Below are 23,261 nucleotides of genomic sequence, written 5' to 3' on the forward strand. Positions count from 1 at the left end.
ACAAGTACAAGTAGATTCAGAGCTACTCAGTTGCGGATATGCCTGGAAGTCTACATCCCAATTCCAAAGAAGGGCAGTGCCAAAGAATGCTCCAACTACCGCACAATTGCGCTCATTTCATACGCTAGCAAGGTTATGCTTAAAATTCTACAAGGCAGGCTCAGGCAGTATGTGGACCGAGAACTCCCAGAAGTGCAAGCTGGATTTTGAAGGGGCAGAGGAACCAGAGATCAAATAGAAAACATGCGCTGGATTATGGAGAAAGCTAGAGAGTTCCAGAAAAACGTCTACTTCTGCTTCATTGACTATGCAAAAGCCTTTGACTGTGTCGACCACAGCAAACTATGGCAAGTTCTTAAAGAAATGGGAGTGCCTGATCACCTCATCTGTCTCCTAAGAAATCTCTATGTGGGACAAGAAGCTACAGTTAGAACTGGATATGGAACAACTGATTGGTTCAAAATTGGGAAAGGAGTACGACAAGGTTGTATAGTGTCTCCCTGCTTATTTAACTTATATGCAGAATTCATCATGCGAAAGGCTGGACTGGATGAATCCCAAGCTGGAATTAAGATTGCCGGAAGAAATATCAACAACCTCAGGTATGCAGATGACACAACCTTGATGGCAGAAAGTGAGGAGGAATTAAAGAACCTTTTAATGAGGGTGAAAGAGGAGAGCGCAAAATATGGTCTGAAGCTCAACATCAAAAAAACCAAGATCATGGCCACTGGTCCCATCACCTCCTGGCAAATAGAAGGGAAAGAAATGGAGGTAGTGAGAGATTTTACTTTCTTGGGCTCCTTGATCACTGCAGATGGTGACAGCAGTCACGAAATTAAAAAAGCCTGATTCTTGGGGAAAAAGCAATGACAAACCTAGACAGCATCTTAAAAGGCAGAGACATCACCTTGCCTACAAAGGTCCGTATAGTTAAAGCTATGGTTTTCCCAGTAGTGATGTATGGAAGTGAGAGCTGGACCATAAAGAAGGCTGATCGCCGAAGAATTGATGCTTTTGAATTATGGTGCTGGAGGAGACTCTTGAGAGTCCCATGGACTGCAAGAAGATCAAACCTATCCATTCTTAAGGAAATCAGCCCTGAGTGCTCACTGGAAGGACAGATCGTGAAGCTGAGGCTCCAATACTTTGGCCACCTCATGAGAGGAGAAGACTCTCTGCAAAAGACCCTGATGTTGGGAAAGATTGAGAGCACAAGGAGAAGGGGATGACAGAGGACGAGATGGTTGGACAGTGTTCTCGAAGCTACGAACATGAGTTTGACCAAACTGCGGGAAGCAGTGCAAGACAGGAGTGCCTGGCGTGCCATGGTCCATGGGGTCACGAAGAGACGGACACGACTAAACGACTAAACAACAACAACACAACACCATATTTCACCACATAATTGTCACATTTTTATGCCAATTATTCTTTTCAAAAAATGTGGTGAAAAACCAAGGCATGACCCTTATGCGAGGAAATAGTTTTTATTAACAAACATACTTATGTTAACATTGCTTATTACTTGTTACTAACTGTTTCTGGTGTGATTAGGATGCACAGAAAACTTGTGGACAGGTAAAGGTAGTCCAAATCAGGGCAAGGCAATTGCATGCACACTGAGAATGCCCTGTGACCAGGCACTAGCAAATTCCGGCCCACGGAGGTCGTTTATCTGGCCCATGAGCCGCCCAGTCACCAAGCCGCCCGCTCGGCAAGTCCCCCGTGCACTGCGCTAAACCGGTGCGGTGTGGCACGGGGACTCGCCGAGTGGTGCCGGAAATGGTGCCTGCGCCTGTGCAGACCCCGTAAATTGTGTCTGCGCATGACCAGACGCCGAAAATCTTGCCTGTGCAGGCGAGATTTTCGGCGTCTGTGCAGCCGCAAAAGCAATTTCCAGCGCTGCGGGCATGTGCAGACGCCATTTCCAGTGTTGCGCTGCGCCCATCCGGCCCACGGACGATGTCTGTGGGAACGATCCGGCCCATGGCCAGATAACCTTGCCAACGCCTGCCTGTGACTATTATGTAGTGAATGCTTTTGGACTGATTTTAAGGCTTTAAAAAAGGAGCTTGACTATTATGTGGTGGTGTCCATTAGGCAGTGAAATACGGTAGCACACACTTGGAATATCTGATGCCAGAGTTTCCACTGGATCCCTCTCTTCATGCCAGTGTTGGCTTATTACGCCAACCCACAGATCCTGAAATGCAGCACCAGCAGCTACCACTCTATACACAGGAATGTGCGTGTGGGTTTCTTATCATAACCAGCTATGAAGCACAACACCCATAAGCCAGGCTGTGGCAGCTGCCTTGAGCAATAGAATGCCAACAGGAGGCATCTCTGGAGGTGTGCTGCCTAGCCAGTGGAGAAGGAAAGGGGACAGCTTCTGGCAAGATTTCACCAAAATCTTCCAAGATCTCACCGAGCCCCCTGTTTTTGTTGCCACTTTGTAGACACTGCTGTGCAACCCAGGTAAGGCAGGCAGCAGCAACAGGCTTTCTTCTTCTTCTTTGGCGATCACTCATAGTCGGATTGTCTTCTATAAACACGGTTTTAACAATGAGTCCGTAAGTGACTATGGAGGCCAATTCTGGATTCACACGTCCTTCCACAATGGGGACATTGGTTTCTGTGCAGGAGTTGATCATGGTGTGGATTTGCCAAGTGTGCCTTCCCCTTAGCAGGTTTCTCCCTTGTGTCCTGAGTTCGAGTGTCTTCAAAGCCCATGACACCTTTGGTAAAGGGTATTCTCCAATTGGAACACTCGCAGGCAAGTGTTTCCCAATTGTTGGTGTTTATACTACATTTTTTAAAAATTGTCTTAAGACAGTCTTGAAACCTCTTTTGTTGACCACCAGCATTACAATTTCCATTTTAAGTTCGGAATAGAGTAGTTAACCCCGCTTAATGGGGTCTTGAAGGGCTTGAGTGTTCATTTTGCACCTATTAGTCAGTGATCTGTCCAGCAGTCATCGGCATGTGTCATAGCTCTGGTAAGGAGTACATCACGGTAATCTTTAGCACAGACAATGGCATAGTCTAAGAGGTGTCAGTGGTTTGACCGAGGATACCTCCATGAAGTTTTAAATTTATTTTTCTGTCAAACGAGTGTGTTGGTAATAGTAGCTTGTTGGTTTTTGGTGAGTTTACCAGAAGTCCGGTAGGGACTTCTGACAGGAGCTTCACAAGATCGTTTTTGATAACGAAGCCTACCCCATGTATTTGACGTTCTTGTTCAGATAGACCTTTCCAGAAGAATGTTCTTCCTTCAGTTGTCCCTTGCCTGCTCTTCAAGTCTCTTGAAGCACTGCAATATCGGTATTAAAATTTCACATTTCTCTTGCAATGATGGCAGTTCTGCGTTCAGGACGCTCATTATCTGTGTTATATCTGTCCATATATTCCATATTACAAAGTTCAATTGTCATTTCCGACCACTGGGTGTGAATTTGTTTTATGTGTGTAGATCAGCGCATGCTGACCAATGCACAGTCTTCGCAGTAAGGCTTTGTTCTGCTGGCATAAGTAGTCACAACGACCGGTAAATTCTTATCTCCTGCAGCTTTCACCCACCTTTACAGCCATTGTAACATACTTCTTTGTATCATCCGTCTGTTCTGCCGTTTATGACTTCTTGGATCATTCTTTGTCTTGCTCCTCCCCTTTGACCTTACCACCTTGGGTGACCCTGCTGGGAGTATGAGATTCCCAATGGCTTCACTCACAAGCGTCATAGGAATGTACAAGCCCACTCACCACGACAAGGTGATGATCCAGCGAGTGACGGCAGCAACAGTAGGGCGGTGGTGGCAGCAGCTTCCCATTTCACCTCAGGCAGTGTAAGAGGACACCCCACCCCTCATGAAGCATGTGTGGGTGGTATGGTAATAAGTGGGGGGAAGAAGATCAAGTAAGTGCTGAAGGACAGATTGTAATGCATATAAATGACATGTCGCTTTCCCCATTTTCAACACCAGAGCAGGAATGACCCAGAGTCCACCTATGATGAAGAGAATTTGGTCCAGTGCATTTCTGACCTCTTTGTAGCAGGGTCGGACACAACCTCCGGTTCTCTGAAATGGGCACTTCTCCTCCTGGCAAGTCATCCAGATATCCAAGGTGAGAGAGGAGAGCCAGGGCTTCTGTGGATCACTGTGGTGGACTATAATTCTTTAAAGGTTTCATATCGGAAAGAGTTAAAAGTGAGTTTATGATGTAAATTATAGAAGGCAAACGATATTGAAATAAGCTACATGTTTTTGACTTACATGTCTGGAAAGATCATTTTTCCCACCAACATTTTCCTACAAATGGGCAAAAATGTAAAATGCCCAGAAAGCTGGGACCCGGGGAAACCATGGGCCTTGCCCTAAATTCACTGAATGAGCAGAATAGTCAAGTAACAAAATGTCTCTAAGAAGTTTACAGTTGGACATGAGTTTAATGGCAATGCTCTGTCATTTGTCATCATGGAAGCCTACAATTGTAGGGTTGGAAGGGACCCCAAGGGTCTTCTAATACAATTCCCTGCAATGCAGGAATCAACATGTTCCCCCATCCAGTCTTCTAATACAATTCCCTGCAATGCAGGAATCAACATGTTCCCCCATCCAGTTTGAAACCATACCACAACCTGTTTTGTTTTGATCTGCTAGCAGTTTCTTTATGCAGCAAATGTACAAAAATGCCCCTGCTGTGAAATAAGTGACTGAGCCTCATTCCTGCCTCTCCATGCTCCAGTACATGAGGGACATGGGTAGCGCTGTGGTCTAAAGCACTGAGTCTCTAGGGCTTGCTGATTAGGTCGGCAGTTCAAATCCGCATGACAGGGTGAGCTCCCGTTGCTCTGTCCCAACTTCTGCCAACGTAGCAGTTCGAAAGCATGCCAGTGTAAGTAAACAGGTAGTGCTGCGGTGGGAGGTAATCGGCATTTCTGTGCACTCTGGCACTCATCATGGTGTCCACTTGTGCCAGAAGTTGTTTAGTCATGCTGGCCACATGACCCGGAATGCTGTCTGTGGACATACACTGGCTCCTTCACCTCCTTTCTTTTGACTGGACTTGACTGCCCAGAGGTCCTTTACTTTTACCTTTACATGAGTGATGTAAAGATCAGGTGAGGAAATGAGGATTAATGACACAAAGTAGGAAATATTGGGGGCCAGGGTGAAGAATAGATTAGATAGATAGATAGATAGATAGATAGATAGATAGATAGATAGATATAGATATAGACAGACAAGCTTTGATCCCAGCCCTCCAGCAAATCCAGCCAGCTCTGGTAACCAGAAACAACTGAGATTAGCTTCACTTTCAACCTTTTCACACCTGGGATCTAGAGTGGAGAAGAACCATGTACACTGACTTGAGCTCCTTGGAGGACTAAATGTGCTATAAATGCAAGAAACTGGGACTCATTCACAGAGATTTATGCTATATGTCCACCTGAAATAAAATGCAGTATTCACAATAAATCTTCTGTTTCCATCATTCTCTCCAGATAAAATGCACGAGGAAATCGAAGATGTTATACGTTCCGCTCACTCAATCTCCTATCAAGATAATAAGAAACTGCCCTACACCAATGCTGTGATTCATGAAATGCAGCGCTTTAAATATGTCCTTTTTGTTGGGTTGCCTAGGCAATGTACAAAGGATGTGAAGCTGTGTGGTTTTCTCATTCCCAAGGTATAAAAGTGTGATACAGCTGCACTTCTGTAGCCCAAGTGCAAAAAGCAGCAAAAGGTTGCATACTGAGAGATGCAGCCAGCCATACAGGAACTTCCTGTCTAGTCAAAAATCTGAAGGGCAAGAGCAGGATCTACACCTGCAGACATGTTTCACCATCGCCAAGTTCCATTCCATGGGGCAATTGTGGCAGGGGAGGAGCATGTAGTGGCCAAAGGTCTCAGCCTGACTGTGAGCTTTCATTTTAAAAGAGGTGGGTGAAGGTCCTCCTGTGTTCCTGCCTGTACAGAAAGTTTTTACGGTGAAGAATACAAAGCCACCCACCAAATAATGATGATGATGATGATGATGATAATAATAATAATAATTCAGATCAGTCTCTGCAATGATTAGTCTCGGGATAGTGTGGGACAAAAAAAAAAGTATTGATCTGAACATAGCTGTCAACTTTCGGATTTGAAAATAAGGGATCAGCAGCCTCACTTGTCCACTTTCGGATTTGAAAATAAAAGATCAGTAGCCTCACCTGTCCCGGGGACAGTCTACGGCAGGGGTTCCCAACAAAATTTTCTCGAGGACCCCTCATCAAGCCACTATTGTGACAAGGACCCCCATTAATTCCTAATCCTAAAATTAAAAAGTGAGCGCGCGGCAGGGAGGAGGGAGGGGAATGGAGAAGACAGGGTACCTGCGCAGTAGCGCACAAATGAAGCCGACGCGCGCAAAGCATCTTGGGGAGGTGAGCGTTTAGAATACACGCGCTGCCTCTTTGCAAAACAGTAGTGTTTGTAAAGCGCCACCTAACGGCATACAGCAGAACTACTGCCTCTATCTAATTCTAGTTTTGCGCTAGACTCTGCTCATGCAGGAAGCGGCCAAAACAAAAAATCTGTTATCATACAAAATATATTTAATATATTTTTTATATATTTTTTATTCTAATAGCATCTTGCGGACCCCTCTGGCATAGCTTGTGGACCCCTGGGGGTCCGTGGACCACCTGTTGGGAACCACTGGTCTACGGTATATCTAACAATCCAGGATAGCAGCGGGAAACGGCGCTGGAATAAGGGAATTTCCCGCAAAAAAGGGAGGGTTGGCAGCTATGGATCTGAATGTGTTCCAAGTCAATTGTTTCTTCTTTGCAGGGGACTTTTATTCTTCCAGATCTGCGCTCTGTTCTTCTTGATCCAACACGATGGGAGACACCTGCAGAGTTCAACCCAAATCATTTCTTGGACAAGGATGGACAATTTGTGGACAGAGAAGAATTTCTGCCATTTGGTGCAGGTAAATGCAGAAGACCAAACTATGTTGTTATCTGTAGATGTGCTTATCTGTCTGCTTCCAGGAAATGAAATCAGCAGCACATGAGGGAGTGGGCCAGAGCAGAAGCAGCGTCTTTCTGGCTGGAGTGGCACTGCTGGTCAGCAGAATGGGGCAAGGCAGTGGCAAGTTAGGGGAATTCCTATTTTACTATTCATATTTATGTGGACTTCCTCAAGTCGCCCCTTTCTGATTTTCATTTTTACCTCATCTTTAGCAATTTTCATACATCATAACTTTAACCATTTTCAATAATCTAACCTTCATTACAATTTCCTATCCTTTTAATACTAGCATATACCTAATTTCAAACAAAACTACCTTGTACTTCACTCCCTACAGCCTAAAACCACTTCCAAAAATAACCGTAGATTTAGATATTTCAATAATTTTTCGAATACATTTTTAACTATTTCCAATCTTCTTTCACCGTCTCTTCTTTCTGGTCATGGAATCTCCCAATCAATTCGGCAAGTTCCATAAATCAGTCCAATTTCAGTCTGGATTTACCTGTACACAAAACAGCAACTTTTCCTTTTCACTCCACTCCCATTCTGAAATGTTTTAAAACCCAAAATTCCTTCTTCTCCCCCTGCTGCCCCCCAAATATCACCAAATCTTTAAATGGCCAACCTCTAACCCTGACATTTTCAGCTTCCCTCTCTATTCTCTGTCCCAAAAATAATTCTTCTCTCTTTTGTGTGAAAGCGATATTCCTTAGTGCTTCTTGCATGCTTTTTCCTAGATCTCGACCTTTTCTTTCTTTATAGGTTTTCAGTTTTTCACCAACCAATAAATCCTCAGTTTTCTCTCCTTTTCCCTCTTTTCAGGGATTTCCTCTTGTTTTTTCTCATCCTCAATAAGTTGCTTAATCTTTTTAATCTGAAATAATTTGCTTTCACCTCACTTTTAAATTCTGACAGCAACATCATAACTGTCTCTTGAAAACCAGGTGTTGTTTTGTCTGTTGGCATTTCTCCATCTTCAAGGACACAGCAGAGTTTGAAAAACAGTAAATGGTGTAGTCTGTATCTCCGGACTTGAAAATCGAAATTTACATACAATTTGACAACATAATATCATTCTAAGTTCATACTTGGTTAATTAAGTTTCACAAACAGTTCCAAAAGAAAGTAAATTGCAATTCCTGGTGTTAACAGTCAAATTTATTTCTATTCCTTCCACCACAATGACTTCAAAGCCTCCAGATACAAAACAAATTCCTTACTGATGACATCATTATGGTGTTTCACCGTATTGACCGGGGTGCCTCCTCCAGAATGAAAAGTGGCCTTTCTCAGTCCATATTTCAGAACTTCTCAGGGGTTTTTGATAAATAACACTCCCCCCCCCTTACCCTGCTTCTGGGGGGGGGAGTTTAAGTTCAATCTTTGGAAGTTTAGATGTCACAGAATATTTTCCCGGCTTTGGGGGAACATAACTGCTTTCCAAATCAATCAGTGGTAAGGGACCGACTTCCTTTTTTGAATCCCGTTCCCGTGGCCCGATTTCCCCAATTTTAGCCAATAAAGCAAATACTCATGGCACAATCCTTAATTTAGCAATAACTTTGGAAGAATTGACCACTAATGCCTCTCAAGCCCGCAACTTTGTGCCATCAAAGGAAACCTTGCATCCAATGCACCATAACTCCGACCCCCTCGCTCTCGGGGCTTAAAAACTGAGCTTTCCGGGGAGGGGGGAGTTTGCTTTCTGGCACCCGCCAGATCCTATGCCCCCAAAACGCTTGATTTGGGGTTCTTCTGGGGGACCGCTGCGCTGTAGCGGATTTCCCCTGCCTTTGATGCACCAAGGTCCCCTCAGCCAAAGGATCCTCCGCATAAGATGACTGTGCGATCAACTGGAAGTACGTAAGTTAAGGGGATCTCTGGGTTGGTGTCTTGGGACCAGAGCTGTAGCTAGGTGATCTTGCTGCCCCTGACAGAACTGTCCATATTGCACCCCTTAGCCATGGACAAATTAGCCCTTGTTTCCGCCTCTCCTCCACCACCCCCATTCAATTCCTCACACACTTCACCTTGTATTGAATTCTTTCACAGAAAATTTATTATGTCTTAATAAAAGTTTTCAGCAAAGCAATTGACATTTATATGGCAGTTGACAGTTTGACTATGACTATGACTGGGGTTCCGAATGGTCCGTTCCAGCTTAGGCGGGAAAGCGAATGTGCTGTCCGAGGGAGCCGCACTGTGCTCCATTCCCCTCTGTTCCCGCTGTGGCGCCGGGCTGCAGCATCCAGATGCTGCTGCTGCTACTGCTAAGGAAAGAGAAGGCGACATTTTGTGCCCACCCCCCGGCCTGCGCCCCTGGTGGGGACCCATCTCACCACCCCCTCGCTATGGCTCTGCTTGGGACCTACACATGCACATACAACTATGGGGCCTCCATCACTTACCATCTGGATCTCCATACATTTTCCACCTGTCCCTGAGAGAGGCATCACTGCCAGAACCAGGATACTGCTGTTCCCTGTCTCACACCACCACTGCAAGCCATCCAACTTCTTTTCAGGCAGCAATGCTAGTTCCTACCAAGGAGAAGTAAACCTGGCAGGACAGTTTGCTCCATGGTCTTAACCCCTTTCTGCATTGCTGATTTGGGCAGTTGAGCAAAGTTTTCCTTTCATTTCTTAAAATCAAGTTTTATTTAAAGTTTTATACGTGAGACACAATAAAAACCATGCTAATCTAAAAGGGAAAATAAAAAAAAGATTAGGAAAGGAAGAAAAGAAAGAAGAGAAGAGAAGAGAAGGAAATTACAAAGTCCTGTTTCAAAATTAAATCTTCAGCCCTGTTTAGGGAAGCTTTTAATGTTTAATAGATTATTACATTTTAATGTTCTGTTCTGTTCTGTTCTTTTGGAAGCTGCACAGAGTGGCTGGGGAAACTCAGCCAGATGGGCGGGGTATAAGTAAGTAAGTAAGTAAACAAACAAACAAACAAACAAACAAATATTATTATCCAGTGTGGTGTAGTGCTTAAGAGTGGTAGACTCGTAATCTGGGGAACCGGGTTCACGTTCCCCACATGCAGCTGCTGGCTGACCTTGGGCTAGTCACACTTATTTGAAGTCTCTCAGCCCCACTCACCTCACAGAGTGTTTGTTGTGGAGGAGGAAGGGAAAGGAGAATGTTATCCGCTTTGAGACTCCTTCGGGTAGTGATAATCGGGATATCAAATCCAAGCTCTTATTATTATTATTACCCTTATTCTGCACACAGAGAAGTGAACCCTCCCAGTTCTCACTTGGGAGCTAGACCCTCTTACCCCAGCTTCTAGCCCTGGACAATCCTCTCTGCCCTGCTCCTCACACAGGACCCTTCATCTTCAATCCATCCTCTTCCTGAATGTATCTTCCTTGATATGAGATAGGGAACAAATTACAGAACAAAACATAGGTATAAAAAGAAGACAGAAAGATTAGCACTGACTAGGCTAGGAAATTGACAGCAGCCTTGATGTTTTCCCTATCCTAACTATGTCTAGTTTGCCAAAGTGTTATGTAGAATGTTTATAGCTACAAAGCAGTGAATACGGGAAAATAAATAATTGCTCACTTGCTGCCTTCTTCTTGTCTACTCCTCAGGGGCTCGTGTTTGTTTGGGAATGCAGCTGGCAAAGATCGAAATATTCATCTTCCTGACCAGCCTGCTGAGGGCATACAGCTTCCAGCTGCCAGAAGGAACCAAAAAACTCAATAAAGAGGCTATAATAGGGGCTTCAACACATCCCTATCCTTATAAACTCTGTGCAGTTCCCCGTTGCAACACATAAAAAATAGGAAAATATCAGGGGCTGCACCCCTCCTTCCACCACTCAGCGACCCCTTGACCACTCCTGACACATGAACCCTCTAGAATATTCCCTTCCCTTCCCATCTCATCCCATGCAACTACTGAGGTCTCTTTTCTGAAGCCACTTCTCTCTTATCTTCTGCAGCTCTGCTTTGCATCCATTTTCCCCTTCACCCCATCTCCTCCTCTTCTTCAGGCCGTTTCATGCCCCTGCTTTCATCTTCATCCCTATCCCCATGCCTCCTTACTACCTCCTCTTTGGCACCTTTATTTGCATCCCCATTATTACCCTTGCTCCCTTTTCCCCTCCCCCTCCCCCTTATTTTTGTCAAATCTCCCTTACACACACATTCCCACACCTCCTTCTCTCTCCCTCTTCTGCAGCCCCCTTACAGCACACACCCCATGCTGAGATATGTTATTGTTTCTTCAAGATGAGTAGACTCCTAAGAACAAGGCTATCAGCTTCTCCAGTTGAAGAAGGTTAAGTTTCTTTGATGGATACTGTACATGTATGCTTGTTAATAAAATAACTCTTCTAAATCAGTACATCGAACCCAGAACTTCATGTTGAGAACAACACATGGTATCAGGAGTCAAATAGGTTGTGTGGAGGCACTCTGGAATATTTGAAGGTTTCGCATCCCTTATCACAATTAAGGAATGAAAGGGGGGGGGAGTTTAAAAGAGACATTCCCCTGATTTCCGCTATCCTATCCTTCATAGATAACTGTGGCTTTAAGAATAATGGAGGGATGGAGGAACACTGAGCAATTGGTGTGTGTGTGTGTGTGTGTGTGTGTGTGTGTGTGTGTGTATCATATTTTAATAAGGAGAAACATCAGAGATGGGTACAGAAGCAACCACCCAAAAGCTAACATAACAGAAGAATGAAATGGAAAGTAGAATTAAAGAGGAGAAAGAGTCTTTGGAGAACAATATGGATGATGGATTGCCAGAACAGAAGGATGAAATGGTGGAGTTGGAGGCAACAGATGGTGTAATGAGGAAGTCCTTCACAAAAGGTGACTAGAGGATTGGAACAGCCAAATGGTGGTGTTGTGATGTTGGAGGAGTGGAAGGAAGCCATGGATGAAAACATGAAGAGACATCCTAAGTTGGCAGAGATAGAGTTGGGAGAGAAAGGAGTCTGTGCACAACTTGGAGTGAATTTAGATAGGAAAGCTATCAAACCTCTGGAACTTTTCTTGGCAAAAGAATGGAAGAAGTGTAAACGAAAGGGCTATTGTTTTTTCCACAACCAAGATGGAAAATCACAGCAAATGCAACAGGTTCAGGTTGTGCCCTCCAGAGGAGGAGAAAACAAGCTTGCTCCCTCTCCCAAGGGATATTTCAAGGTGGCTCTCATATCTCCTCCCAGTCTCTTCTTCTCCAGGATAAGGCTGGGCAGATATTTCTATCTTGGCCTGCGACCCTTTAAGCAGAAATGCTAGAAATTGGCCCTGAAATTTTAAGCATGCAAAGTATGCCTCTTTCCTTATGCCCCGCTCCAAATCAGTATATCATTTTAAACATATTCAATTGGATCGGTGGGAGGGAAGAGTGAATTTAGAGCATAGCTGCCAAGTCTCCTGTTTTCCCCGGGAAACCCCCGTTTTTAAAGCCGTTTCCCACTGTCATCCCGAATGGGGAAATATCCCGTAATTTATTTTTTTTGCAAACAGAGCCAGGAAGTGCGCGCGCGAGTATCACTCTTTACTTTTTCCTATCTCTATGGACACGCAAACAGAGCCAGAAAGTGTGTGCGCAAGTATCACTCTTTACTTTTCCTATCTCTATGGACATGCCTCTGTGTGTGGCGATTCTTGCGTTTGTCCTCCCTCCGTCGGGTTGGCTCGGCTCTTAACACGTTGGGGGGGGGGTTGGAGCGCGGTGACCAACCAGGGAGCCCCTGCAGGTCAATGTGATGCGCCAGTGCCGCCCCGGGAAGACCGAGCAGCCCAGGACCAGGAAGAGCGTGTGGTCCTGGGAAGGAGAAGGAAGAGGAGGAAAGAAAGAGAAGAAAGAGGGGCTCCTGGGAAGGAGAAGAAAGAGGAGTCTTTGTTCCTTTTGTCGCTGCTGCAAGGCTGTCATGGATGCTCGGGCAGGCAGCCGAGCACGATCTGGGCATCAGCTGGGCATCAGCCAGGTAAAGGGAGCGCAGTGCGATCGCTGGGGGGAGGGGGCTGTAGATAGAATTATTTTTTTTAGGAAAATGAAGTTGTAATGTTATGCTTTAAAAAACACACACACACACATTGAGTTTAGAAACTATATTGCCTGGGAAGTGTAAATAATATGATCATGATTACCTGACAGTGTGGCACTTTTAGAATTTACTATATGTTGTCATTAAAAAGTCAGTTTCAAAATACATATTAAGAAGTAAAGTACAACCATCAAATACGGTAAGGCTAAAATGCCCCCCCCCCAGCCTTACTCATAGCAAAATCACCCAAAACTTCATCAAAATTTGTTTGTGTTTATGTTTGTCACTTTCAATGTACAGAATGCTCAGTGTGGACAACCTCTCTTGAGATATTGTGACCCTTAATTCATTTTTAATTCTTTTGAGTCTTGAAAAACTCCACTCTTCTGAGCTGTTAGTGACTGTAAGTCTAAGAAATAGCTGCTGCAAGAGGGCTTCCACATTAGGAAAGGCCATCTGATTTTTTTCCTTGTCTATAATCTGATGAAGGTCTGTATGAGACAGAGAGTGCTCTGCTTTAAGCCTATGGCTTTGTCTCACATACAGGTGAAAGTGCAAAAGTTCATCAATAAGTTTTGGGTCAATAACTTCTGGGTATGCTTCCATCAACAGTTCAACACCTTGCTGAATTTCTTACTTAGATGCTGTCAAATTAGGAAACATGGCAAACAATTGTGCAATATCACTGTACGCATTACTTCTTCTTTATAAATTGGCTTCAAGTGCATCTTATATAAGAATAAAGAATTTTATCCTAAACCTATCTCTTGAAGAAGGTGCAGCTAAGGCATCAGGTGCACTTCTGTCATTTCTTTGCCGTTCTCTCACTCTTCGTCTCCTTGTTTTGTAGTTGACATTTGGCAAGGTGGCTTTTGCTTGTTTCTCAAGCTCATCAAAATTATCTCCAATTTTCCTTTAAAAAATCGTCTCTTGTGTTGTTGGAAGAGAATGTTTGTGATGACCAGCTTGTTCTCTTGACAGAACTCTATTAGCCTTTGCCCTGCTTCATTTTGAACTCCAAGGCCAAACTTGCCAGTTGTTCCTTTTATCTCTTGATTCCCTACTTTAGCATTCCAGTCCCCTGTAATGAGAAGAACATCCTTCTTTGGTGTCATTTCTAGAAGGTGTTGTAAGTCTTCATAGAATTGGTCGATTTCACTTTCTTCAGCACCGGTAGTTGGTGCATAAACTTGGATTACCGTGATGTTAAAAGGTCTGCCTTGGATTCGTATCGAGATCATTCTGTCATTTTTGAGATTGCATCCCATTACAGCTTTTGCCACTCTTTTGTTGACTATGAGGACCACTCCATTTCTTCTACGGGATTCTTGCCCACAGTGGTAGATATGATAGTCATCCCAACTGAATTCACCCATTCCCTTCCATTTTAGTTCACTGATGCCCAGGATGTCAATATTTATTCTTGCCATCTCATTTTTGACCACATCCAGCTTACCATTATTCATGGTTCTTACATTCCAGGTTCCTATGCAATATTTTTCTTTACAGCATCAGACTTTCCTTTCACTTCCAGGCATATCCGCAACTGAGCGACCTTTCGGCTTTGGCCCAGCCGCTTCATCAGCTCTGAATCTACTTGTACTTGTCCTCCGCTCTTCCTCAGTAGCATGTTGGACGCCTTCCGACCTGAGGGGCTCATCTTCCAGCGTCATAACTTTTATATGCCTGTTGTCTTTGTCCATGGAGTTTTCTTGGCAGGGATACTGGAGTGGCTTGCCAGTTCTTTCTCCAAGTGGATCACATTTAGTCAAAACTCCCCACTATGACCTGTCCATCTTGGGTGGCCCTGCATGGCATAGCTCATAGCTTCTCTGAGTTATTCAAGCCCCTTCGCCACGACAAGGCATTGATCCATGAAGGGGCTCCACTCCTTTAAGCTCACATTTCCAAGCCATTTGTATAGATGCTTATGAATGGATGTCAACCCCCTTTAACAACTAAAATGACTATGAGAAATATTTGGTGGGAACTCTATGCCATTTTCAACTGAGATTCAGAAAAAAAGATACTGATTAGTAGTCACTTATAACACGAAATATAATGATTCCTTGGATGAGCAGCATTCAGTTTCAATCAGATACTTACTTTCTCCATCTGAAATAGATAGAAATCAATGAAATCCTGTGGCTCATGCAGAGACTGATTCTCCTTATGCTTCTCTATCTCCTTCTTTGCAAATGAAATCACCATCTCTCTGTAGGAAAAGGCCTTTTGTGGGGCCCTGGGAGATGTTTCATGAGCCATGGGAGCATTTCATAAAGCTAAAGGAAAGAGAGCAGAAATGCTGTCATTACCATGAGGAAGCTTGGTCACACTGTTTGTGCTTTGGATTAGCACTTAAATACATGATCTGCATTCTTCTTCAGGACTAGCATATTAGTTTGAGTCTCCCTAAGAAGAAGGAAGGTGTCTGTAGCTTCGCTGGAATCCCACAATGATTGGATTCTGTGAATTATCCCTAGCTGAAAATGTGGAAGAAAACTATGGCTCAAAATATTTTCCAGCTCCCAGGCATCATTCCAAAACTGGGCACAATTGCAGGACCCCTCCTGGAACAGGTTAGTGGCCTTTTCTGGTAGGTGAAGAATAGGGATGGGGGGGAACTCAAGTTAGCTTGCATTTAAAAGCAAATTTACCTAATACACAAATTGAAAGACAGCGTTCGTTCAAAATGTACATTTCTCCTATTTTTTTTTATTAAATCCTTCAGTTTGCCAATCAAGTAATTTTGATATTTCATCACAAAAAACAAAACCTTGAGAAAGGGTGTTTTTTCTCCTTTGTTTTTTCATTAATGATCAGTTACTTACATTTTCTGAATACATAGCTAGAAAATAAAACTTGGACTAATATTTTATTTATTTATTTATTTAAATAATCTTTATTAAGATGAAAACATAAAATACATATAAATTATTACAACACTATATACACAAATTTGACAAAACCATAATATACCATTACCATCTTATGATACAATAATGTTTTTAAAAATGAAAGTTCTTATCTTTAAACTAAATCAAATCAAATCAAATAACTAATACATCTCTCCTTTTTGATACTTCCACTTATCTGCACCTCGGTTTTCATAATTTCAATATTTTTCCTACTGCTCCCTTTCAATGCTCTGCATATTCTATATTTTCAATTTTAATAATCCGAATTTCTTGATTTCAATTTTTTCAATTATCAATTATTTATTTTCAGTGCCGGTCATTAGAAATGAATCCAAGATTTTCTTGTTGGGCATTGTTGCTTCATATAGTTTCCAAATTTTACCCAATTTTGTTCGAAATTCTGTTTGTTACCTCCTCTTATTATATTAGTCAATCTCGCCAAATCTAGAAATCCAAATAGTTTTTCTTGCCATTCATTCAACTTCAGTACCCCTTCCTTTTTCCAATACTTCGCTATCAATATGCATGCCGCTGCTGTGGCATACATAATTATTTGATCTTGTTTTTGGATTTCTTTTTCTACCATCCCCAATAGGAGATTTTCCGGGTTTTTCTTTAGATTAATTTTGACTATTTTTTTTATTTCCTCTACAATTATATTCCAAAATGGTTTAATTTTTTCACACTGCCACCACATGTGTAGGAAGGTTCCTATTTGCTTTTGGCACCACCAGCATATATTGTTCTTTGTTTTATATATTTTCTTAATCTTGACCGGTGTCATGTACTGTCAGGGTTGAGACAGACGAGGAGGAGTGGTGGCTAGCTCCCCCTGAGAAGCCCCCACAGAGGAATCTGAGGAATTCACACCTGGGGAAGACTGGTGGCAGCACTCAGAAGAAGAGCAATCTGACAGGGAGGAGGGAAGATCAGAACTGCAGCAACAAGTCGATCCAGAACCAGGCCCCAGTCAGGCAGGTTATCAGATGGCCCCTTCCCCCCCCCCTTCTCTGCAAAGGAACGCAGAGCTGAAAAACGCCGGCTGGAATTAGAAACAGCTGCAGCTCATAAAAAGCGGGGGAGGGAACCTGGTACTTAAGTGAGAGGTTGACTGGCCACTCCTCAGCGTCTGCAACGTCGTACTGAAGAGCTAGTTGCCTCGCTCATCTTGTCCTTGGTTCCTGTAATCTTGATCTGGCTTTCCTGACCCCGGCTTTTGGACTTCTGGCTTGAACTGACTTTGGCTACTCTTGACTCCACGTAAGACTTCTGGCTTCCCTGACCCCGGCTTTTGGACTTCTGGCTTTAACTGACCTTGGCTACTCTTGACTCCCACGTAACTGTCTGACTTCAACTGGCTCTGACCGGACTGTTGACCTTGGCTTATCCGACTTATCGACTTGGCTTATCCGACTTGGCTTATCTGCTGCTCTTCAGTGTGCCTACTTGCTGGCACCCTAACAGATTGCAGACACTCTTAAACCCCTTGCTCTGTGAGTATGACAGAACTAGGGGCTGTTGGTGGGGCTCCTGCAGACCCTTCTCCCTCTCCACAAGCGCAGATAGACCAGTTGCAGCAGACTGTACAGCAATTGCTGCAAGCCAATCTGCTGCTTCGGGGACATGTGGAACAGTTAACTATTGCTGTGAACACCCAGCAAGCGCAGCAGGGTACAGCAGGAGTCCCACCTCCTCGGCCACCCCCTGTGTTGCCACCTGCAAAGTTCAAGGGGGACAGGCAAGAATTCCCAGCTTTTAAGGCCCAGGCCAAGATGTACATTCGAGTGAGGGAAGCAGAATTTGGTTCCCCTGAGGCCAAAGTAGCCTTCCTGATCAGCTTGTTGGAAGGAAATGCCAGGCGTTGGGTGACGCCTATGCTGGTGGGCAATCGCCCTCACCTAAGAGACTATGACCGCTTTCTGGAGGACATGACAAATATGTTTGAGGACAGGCAGAGGAAAGCAGCCAACACCCGGAAGCTCTTGCAGCTCCAGCAGGGTGATGGGTCTCTAATGGACTATGTTACAGAATTTTGCTTACTATCTCAGGAACTAGGATGGAACGAGGAGGCCCTGTTAGCGCACTTTAAGGCGGGGCTCCAGGACGACATACTGGATGAGATGGCCAGGGTCGGACCCCCTAGTTCTCTGGATGCCACCATTCAGCTCAGTGCCCAAATCGATGAACGCCTGCAGGGAAGGAGGCGGGAAAGGCGGGTGGCACGCAGACCAACAGAGAAGGGGGAACCTCTTCCACTCATTTCTATCCACCCTGCGAGAGCAAGTCTTCTCGACCAGCCAGCGGAGGAGCCCATGCAGCTTGGGGGAGTGCGGGGGCCGCTAAACCGAACTGAGAAGGAGCGGCGATGCCAGGAGCGACTTTGCTTGTACTGTGGCAAGGGGGGGCACGTTGCTCACAATTGTCCGGCAAAGGGCATTGCCAGGCCTTGCCCAGTAGCCAGTGTCTTACGAAGAAGACAATTTCCAGTAACATTAGCTTTTGCCATGACAATTAACAAATCTCAGGGGCAAACCTTGGAAAAAGTAGGAATTTACTTGCCCGAACCAGTATTCAGCCATGGTCAGTTATATGTTGCATTATCAAGAGTACGTTTTAATAATGTCATGGTGAAGGTCGTAGAAGGTCCTAACCAAGGCAAACTGTTGGAAAACTGACAGAATATTCACAAGGAATGTTGTCTATAAAGAAATTTTATAGAAATTTAACATAACCCCCCACCCCCCCAAAAAAAACAAAACCAAAAATTAAAAAAACTACTGATTTTGCTTATTTACAATTGTTTGAAAAGGTTTGCACTTAAGCAACATTTACCGTACCTTAATTGTTTTTGTTTATTACATTAAAAAAAAAATTCTTCAAATTATTATTTAACAATTCTAAAAAATAAATACGATAAGATACAAATCAACTGCATGGTTGTCCCCTTTTTTATGCACTATAACAAGTCTGTTCTTACAAATGTTTCACCACATATGTTCTAACAGGCTTAATGATACTAGTAATAATAATAATATATTATTTATACCCCGCCCATCTGGCTGGGTTTCCAACAGAAAAATGAAATAAAATAATCTATTAAACATTAAAAGCCTCTCTAAACAGGGCTGCCTTCAGATGTCTTCTAAAAATCTGGTAGCTGTTTTTCTCTTTGACATCTAATGGGATAGGGCGGGCGCCACTACCGAGAAGGCCCTCTGCCTGGTTCCCTGCAACTTGGCTTCTCCTCCTCCTACTCGTGATCACTGAGATCAGTTGTCCCAGTGCATCCCCCCTGTGGAATCTGCCCCAGCCATTTTGTTGGCTGGGACCCACTCCCCAGCAGCTCTGACCATAGCTGCCAACTTTCGGATTTGAAAATAAGGGATCAGCAGCCTCACCTGTCCTGGGGACAGTCTACGGTATATCTAACAATCCAAGATAGCAGCGGGAAACGGCGCTGGAATAAGGGAATTTCCAGCAAAAAAAGGGAAAGTTGACAGCTGTGTCTTAGATTAAGGGAGTTTCCCGCAAAAAAAGGGAGGGTTGGCAGCTATGGCTCTGACCCCTCCCCTTAAAATCAAATTTAAAACCAATACAGAAAACAACCAAACAAACAAAACAGTAAACAATAGAAACCAAAAACAATAAAAGTTACAAACACATCAAAATTACAAACAGAGCAGCAGCGGCACTGTTTCAGGCCTCCTAGGAGCCTTAAAGCTGTGGTGGAGTATGGGGCCCGCCCCCAGGCCAAAGGTGGACAGTGGGCTTCAGGGGGAGCAGTTCTTCCAGGACTCACAGGCAGAGCAGCAGCAGCAATGTTCCAGGCCTCCCAGGAGCCTCAAAAGCTGTGATAGAGTATGGGGCCCGCCCCCAGGCGCAAGGTGGACAGTGGGCTTCAGGGGGAGCAGTCCTCCCAAACTCTCCTGGCAGAGCAGCAGTAGCCTAACAGCTACCCATGCTGCCATTATCCTACTTTGTATAGTTTTGTACTTTCAGTATTAATCAGAATCTTGCCCCTTTATACTAGTTTTAATGTCATTATGTGTGTTGTTTATAGCTGCTGGTTGAAAGGCAACTTCAAAGCACATTGTGTAGCACAAGAAGCTGAATTAATAAAACAGCTTATTACAATATGCTCTTGATCTTGTCTTCCTTCTGTTCTATTGCATATTGCCACATGGCCACATGGCCTAGTATGCTGTGTACTTCTCCCGTTCCAACAGATGGAAGGGCAACAAGTTGAATTGGCAATGAAGCAGGAGCACATCTGCCTTTCCCAGCAGCAGCTCATGTGTAACTAGAGAAGACGAGACAAACAGAACAGTCACCTTTCCACTGCCCCCTCTGCAAGCATTTACTCTTTGTAAGACCATAGTTTATTTTATTTGTTTATTAAATACAATTATGAGCCTTTTCTCAGCGAAAACTCTTCAAAAAATACAAAATCACTCAACTATCATATATGAGCCTATTAACTTTGAAAACATTGGAATTGGTAATAATCTCTAGCCAGTTATAGGTAGGTAGCCGTATTGGTCGGCTGTTGTTGTTTAGTCGTTTAGTCGTGTCCGACTCTTCTGCCGTAGTCGAAACAAAATAAAAAAAATCCTTCCAGTAGCACCTTAGAGACCAACTAAGTTTGTCATTGGTATGAGCTTTTGTGTGCATGCACACTTCTTCAGATACCTGTGCGTTGCTGAAAAGCGTTGCCATCTCAGAACAAACAATATTTACTGAAGTTCATGCCTTTGCATGTAAGAGCTACTTTGTCTCTCTAAAGCAAAGAATTACAAGATGATGCAGAATTTGTCTTAGTTTATTACATGGGTATTTCTATAAAATAGGCCAGCTTTGTTGCTTTACACAATGCCTACCAGAACCTCACTTTCTATTCCCATTTATAATTCAGAAATTTCATCACTGCTTCATGCAAAAGTTTTGGCTGTCCCATATAGAATTTACATCAGGTGGTCCCAGAATTTCCTTCACTTTACAATATCAGCTAAAAGTGAGATTTCCCAAATATTTGTGTCACAGAATAAGTCTTAAGATAGCCTGGATTCTAACTGCAATTCATATAAATCAGGCATGTCCAACAGGTAGATCCCCTGCTGAACCTGGTTGATCGCGGGATGAATCAAAGTGGGCAATGAATGTCCGTATCCTCCTCAAAAGTCTGGTCCGTCCACCCCTAGATAAGCTCGACAACTCTGGGCAATCCTACCCGTCCACCCACCCCACGCATGCTCCTCCTCCCTTCAATGATAATGGGTAGATCACTGCCAGTTTTTTTATACTGGGAGTAGATCACGGTCTCTTGGGAGTTCGATGTGCCTGATATAAATCACACTCACTTCCTCTCATTTGCGTGACCTGTATAACAAGAATGATGATATTACATGACTTGAAATCACATTCCAAGGCTACTTACATATGGTGTCACACCCCTTGTTGCTTATTTGTTTTTTAATAACTGAGCATATATAAACAGAGAGTACTGCTAATTTCTCTGAGGAAAGTAAAAGCCCTTAGAGAAAGTGAGGCAACCTAAGGAGAAAGAGACAGCAAGAGAAGGATGGAGATATGGACATTTTTTATTGCTCTGCTGGTGGTTCTACTGATTTTGCACTACCTGAAACAGCTTTGGTCACGCAGGCATTACCCTCCAGGACCTCTCCAGCTTCCTCTCGTGGGAGCCATGTGGCTGTTTGGATTCAAGATTCATGAAAATACTTTTGTTCAGGTACTTATTGCTAAGTGATAATTCAGTCTGATGTCAGCAATTGTTTTCTCTATTTCCCCCAATACTTGGGATATGTAAGCTTAAACAATAGCATGGGTTAAAATGGTAATTGCCATAAGCCTCCATTTTCAGAAGCTGTGTACAATACAAATAATAGTAACAATGTAAATAATATTATAAATAATATTGAAAAGCACAAAACCATATAACAGTTGAAAATAAGCATTAAGAATTACTGATCAAAATATTTATTGTATACTATTAAACTGGGGAAGGAGGAGAGAACACCCTCAAAAGAAGAATGGTTTATGAATATCTTGGAATATTGATAAAATATACAAATTTAGAATCTTTTAAAGATGACTGGAAACCCTTTCCAGTCTATATAAAAAGTTATTTCCCATATGCAAAGACCACAGTGGGGTTTGAAGTGTAAGAAAACAGCAGAATATATTAAGAAACATTATTATTACAAAAAACAAACAAAACAAAAAAGACTGGCCACATAGGTACTCAGCATTCATTCATGGCAGCCTCTCAACAGGTACTAACCTGCATGTGCTATTGAATTTTCTTAACCCTGGGAGATTTTTAATCTTTTCCACTCAAACCAGAAGCACTTATAAAAAAACAAATTATAAACTATTGGCAGGGGGTTGGACTGGATGGCCCTTGTGGTCTCTTCCAACTCTATGATTCTATGTTGCCTTGTGTTTTCCCCTGATTTCACATAGCTACCCATGCTGCCATTATCCTACTGGCTTATACAGTCGTACCTCGGGTTACGACCACCTCGGTTTGCGAACAGTTCGGGTTACAAACTGCGCACCCCCGGAAGTGTTTTCGCCGCGTGTGTGTGCGTGTGCGCAGAAGCAAAATGGCGGCACCCATCGCGTTCGGGTTACGAACTATTCGGGTTACGAACTGCGATCCGGAACGGATCACGTTCGTAACCCGAGGTGTTGTTGTTGTTTAGTCGTTTAGTCGTGTCCGACTCTTCGTGACCCCATGGACCATAGCACGCCAGGCACTCCTGTCTTCCACTGCCTCCCGCAGTTTGGTCAAACTCATGTTCGTAGCTTCGAGAACACTGTCCAACCATCTCGTCCTCTGTCGTCCCCTTCTCCTTGTGCCCTCCATCTTTCCCAACATCAAGGTCTTTTCCAAGGATTCTTCTCTTCTCATGAGGTGGCCAAAGTATTGGAGCCTCAGCTTCACGATCTGTCCTTCCAGTGAGCACTCAGGGCTGATTTCCTGAAGAATGGATAGGTTTGATCTTCTTGCAGTCCATGGGACTCTCAAGAGTCTCCTCCAGCACCATAATTCAAAAGCATCAATTCTTTGGCGATCAGCCTTCTTTATGGTCCAGCTCTCACTTGCATACATCACTACTGGGAAAACCATAGCTTTAACTATACGGACCTTTGTAGGCAAGGTGATGTCTCTGCTTTTTAAGATGCTGTCTAGGTTTGTCATTGCTTTTCTCCCAAGAAGCAGGCGTCTTTTAATTTCGTGACTGCTGTCACCATCTGCAGTGATCAAGGAGCCCAA

General features: G+C 43.7%; 2 protein-coding genes across 9 annotated transcripts in view; both read left to right on the forward strand.

Annotated features, from left to right (window-relative positions):
* The window catches only part of LOC118093577 (cytochrome P450 2J2-like), a 35,085-nt gene extending 23,701 nt beyond the window's left edge, over positions 1-11,384 (forward strand). For all 4 annotated transcript variants that reach the window (XM_060274317.2, XM_088669259.1, XM_088669262.1 and 1 more), the window contains 4 exons: positions 3,987-4,128; positions 5,510-5,697; positions 6,846-6,987; positions 10,630-11,384. In XM_060274317.2, coding sequence (XP_060130300.2) covers positions 3,987-4,128; positions 5,510-5,697; positions 6,846-6,987; positions 10,630-10,817 — 660 coding nt within the window. In that variant the 3' untranslated portion in view covers positions 10,818-11,384. The remainder of the gene's footprint in view (positions 1-3,986; positions 4,129-5,509; positions 5,698-6,845; positions 6,988-10,629) is intronic.
* Positions 11,385-12,722: 1,338 nt separating this feature from the next.
* The window catches only part of LOC118094000 (cytochrome P450 2J2-like), a 38,439-nt gene continuing 27,900 nt past the window's right edge, over positions 12,723-23,261 (forward strand). For 2 of the 5 annotated variants that reach the window (XM_088669256.1, XM_088669258.1), the window contains exon 1: positions 12,723-12,986. In XM_088669256.1, the coding sequence (XP_088525382.1) occupies positions 12,765-12,986 (222 nt within the window). In that variant the 5' untranslated portion in view covers positions 12,723-12,764. Of the gene's footprint in view, positions 12,987-21,353; positions 21,711-23,261 lie in introns of those variants that run through there. The other 3 variants (XM_088669255.1, XM_060274313.2, XM_088669257.1) reach the window with 3 other exon arrangements.

Source organism: Zootoca vivipara, chromosome 5 (genome assembly GCF_965207765.1).
Source record: "Zootoca vivipara chromosome 5, rZooViv2.hap1.1, whole genome shotgun sequence".
Taxonomy (NCBI): domain Eukaryota; kingdom Metazoa; phylum Chordata; class Lepidosauria; order Squamata; family Lacertidae; genus Zootoca; species Zootoca vivipara.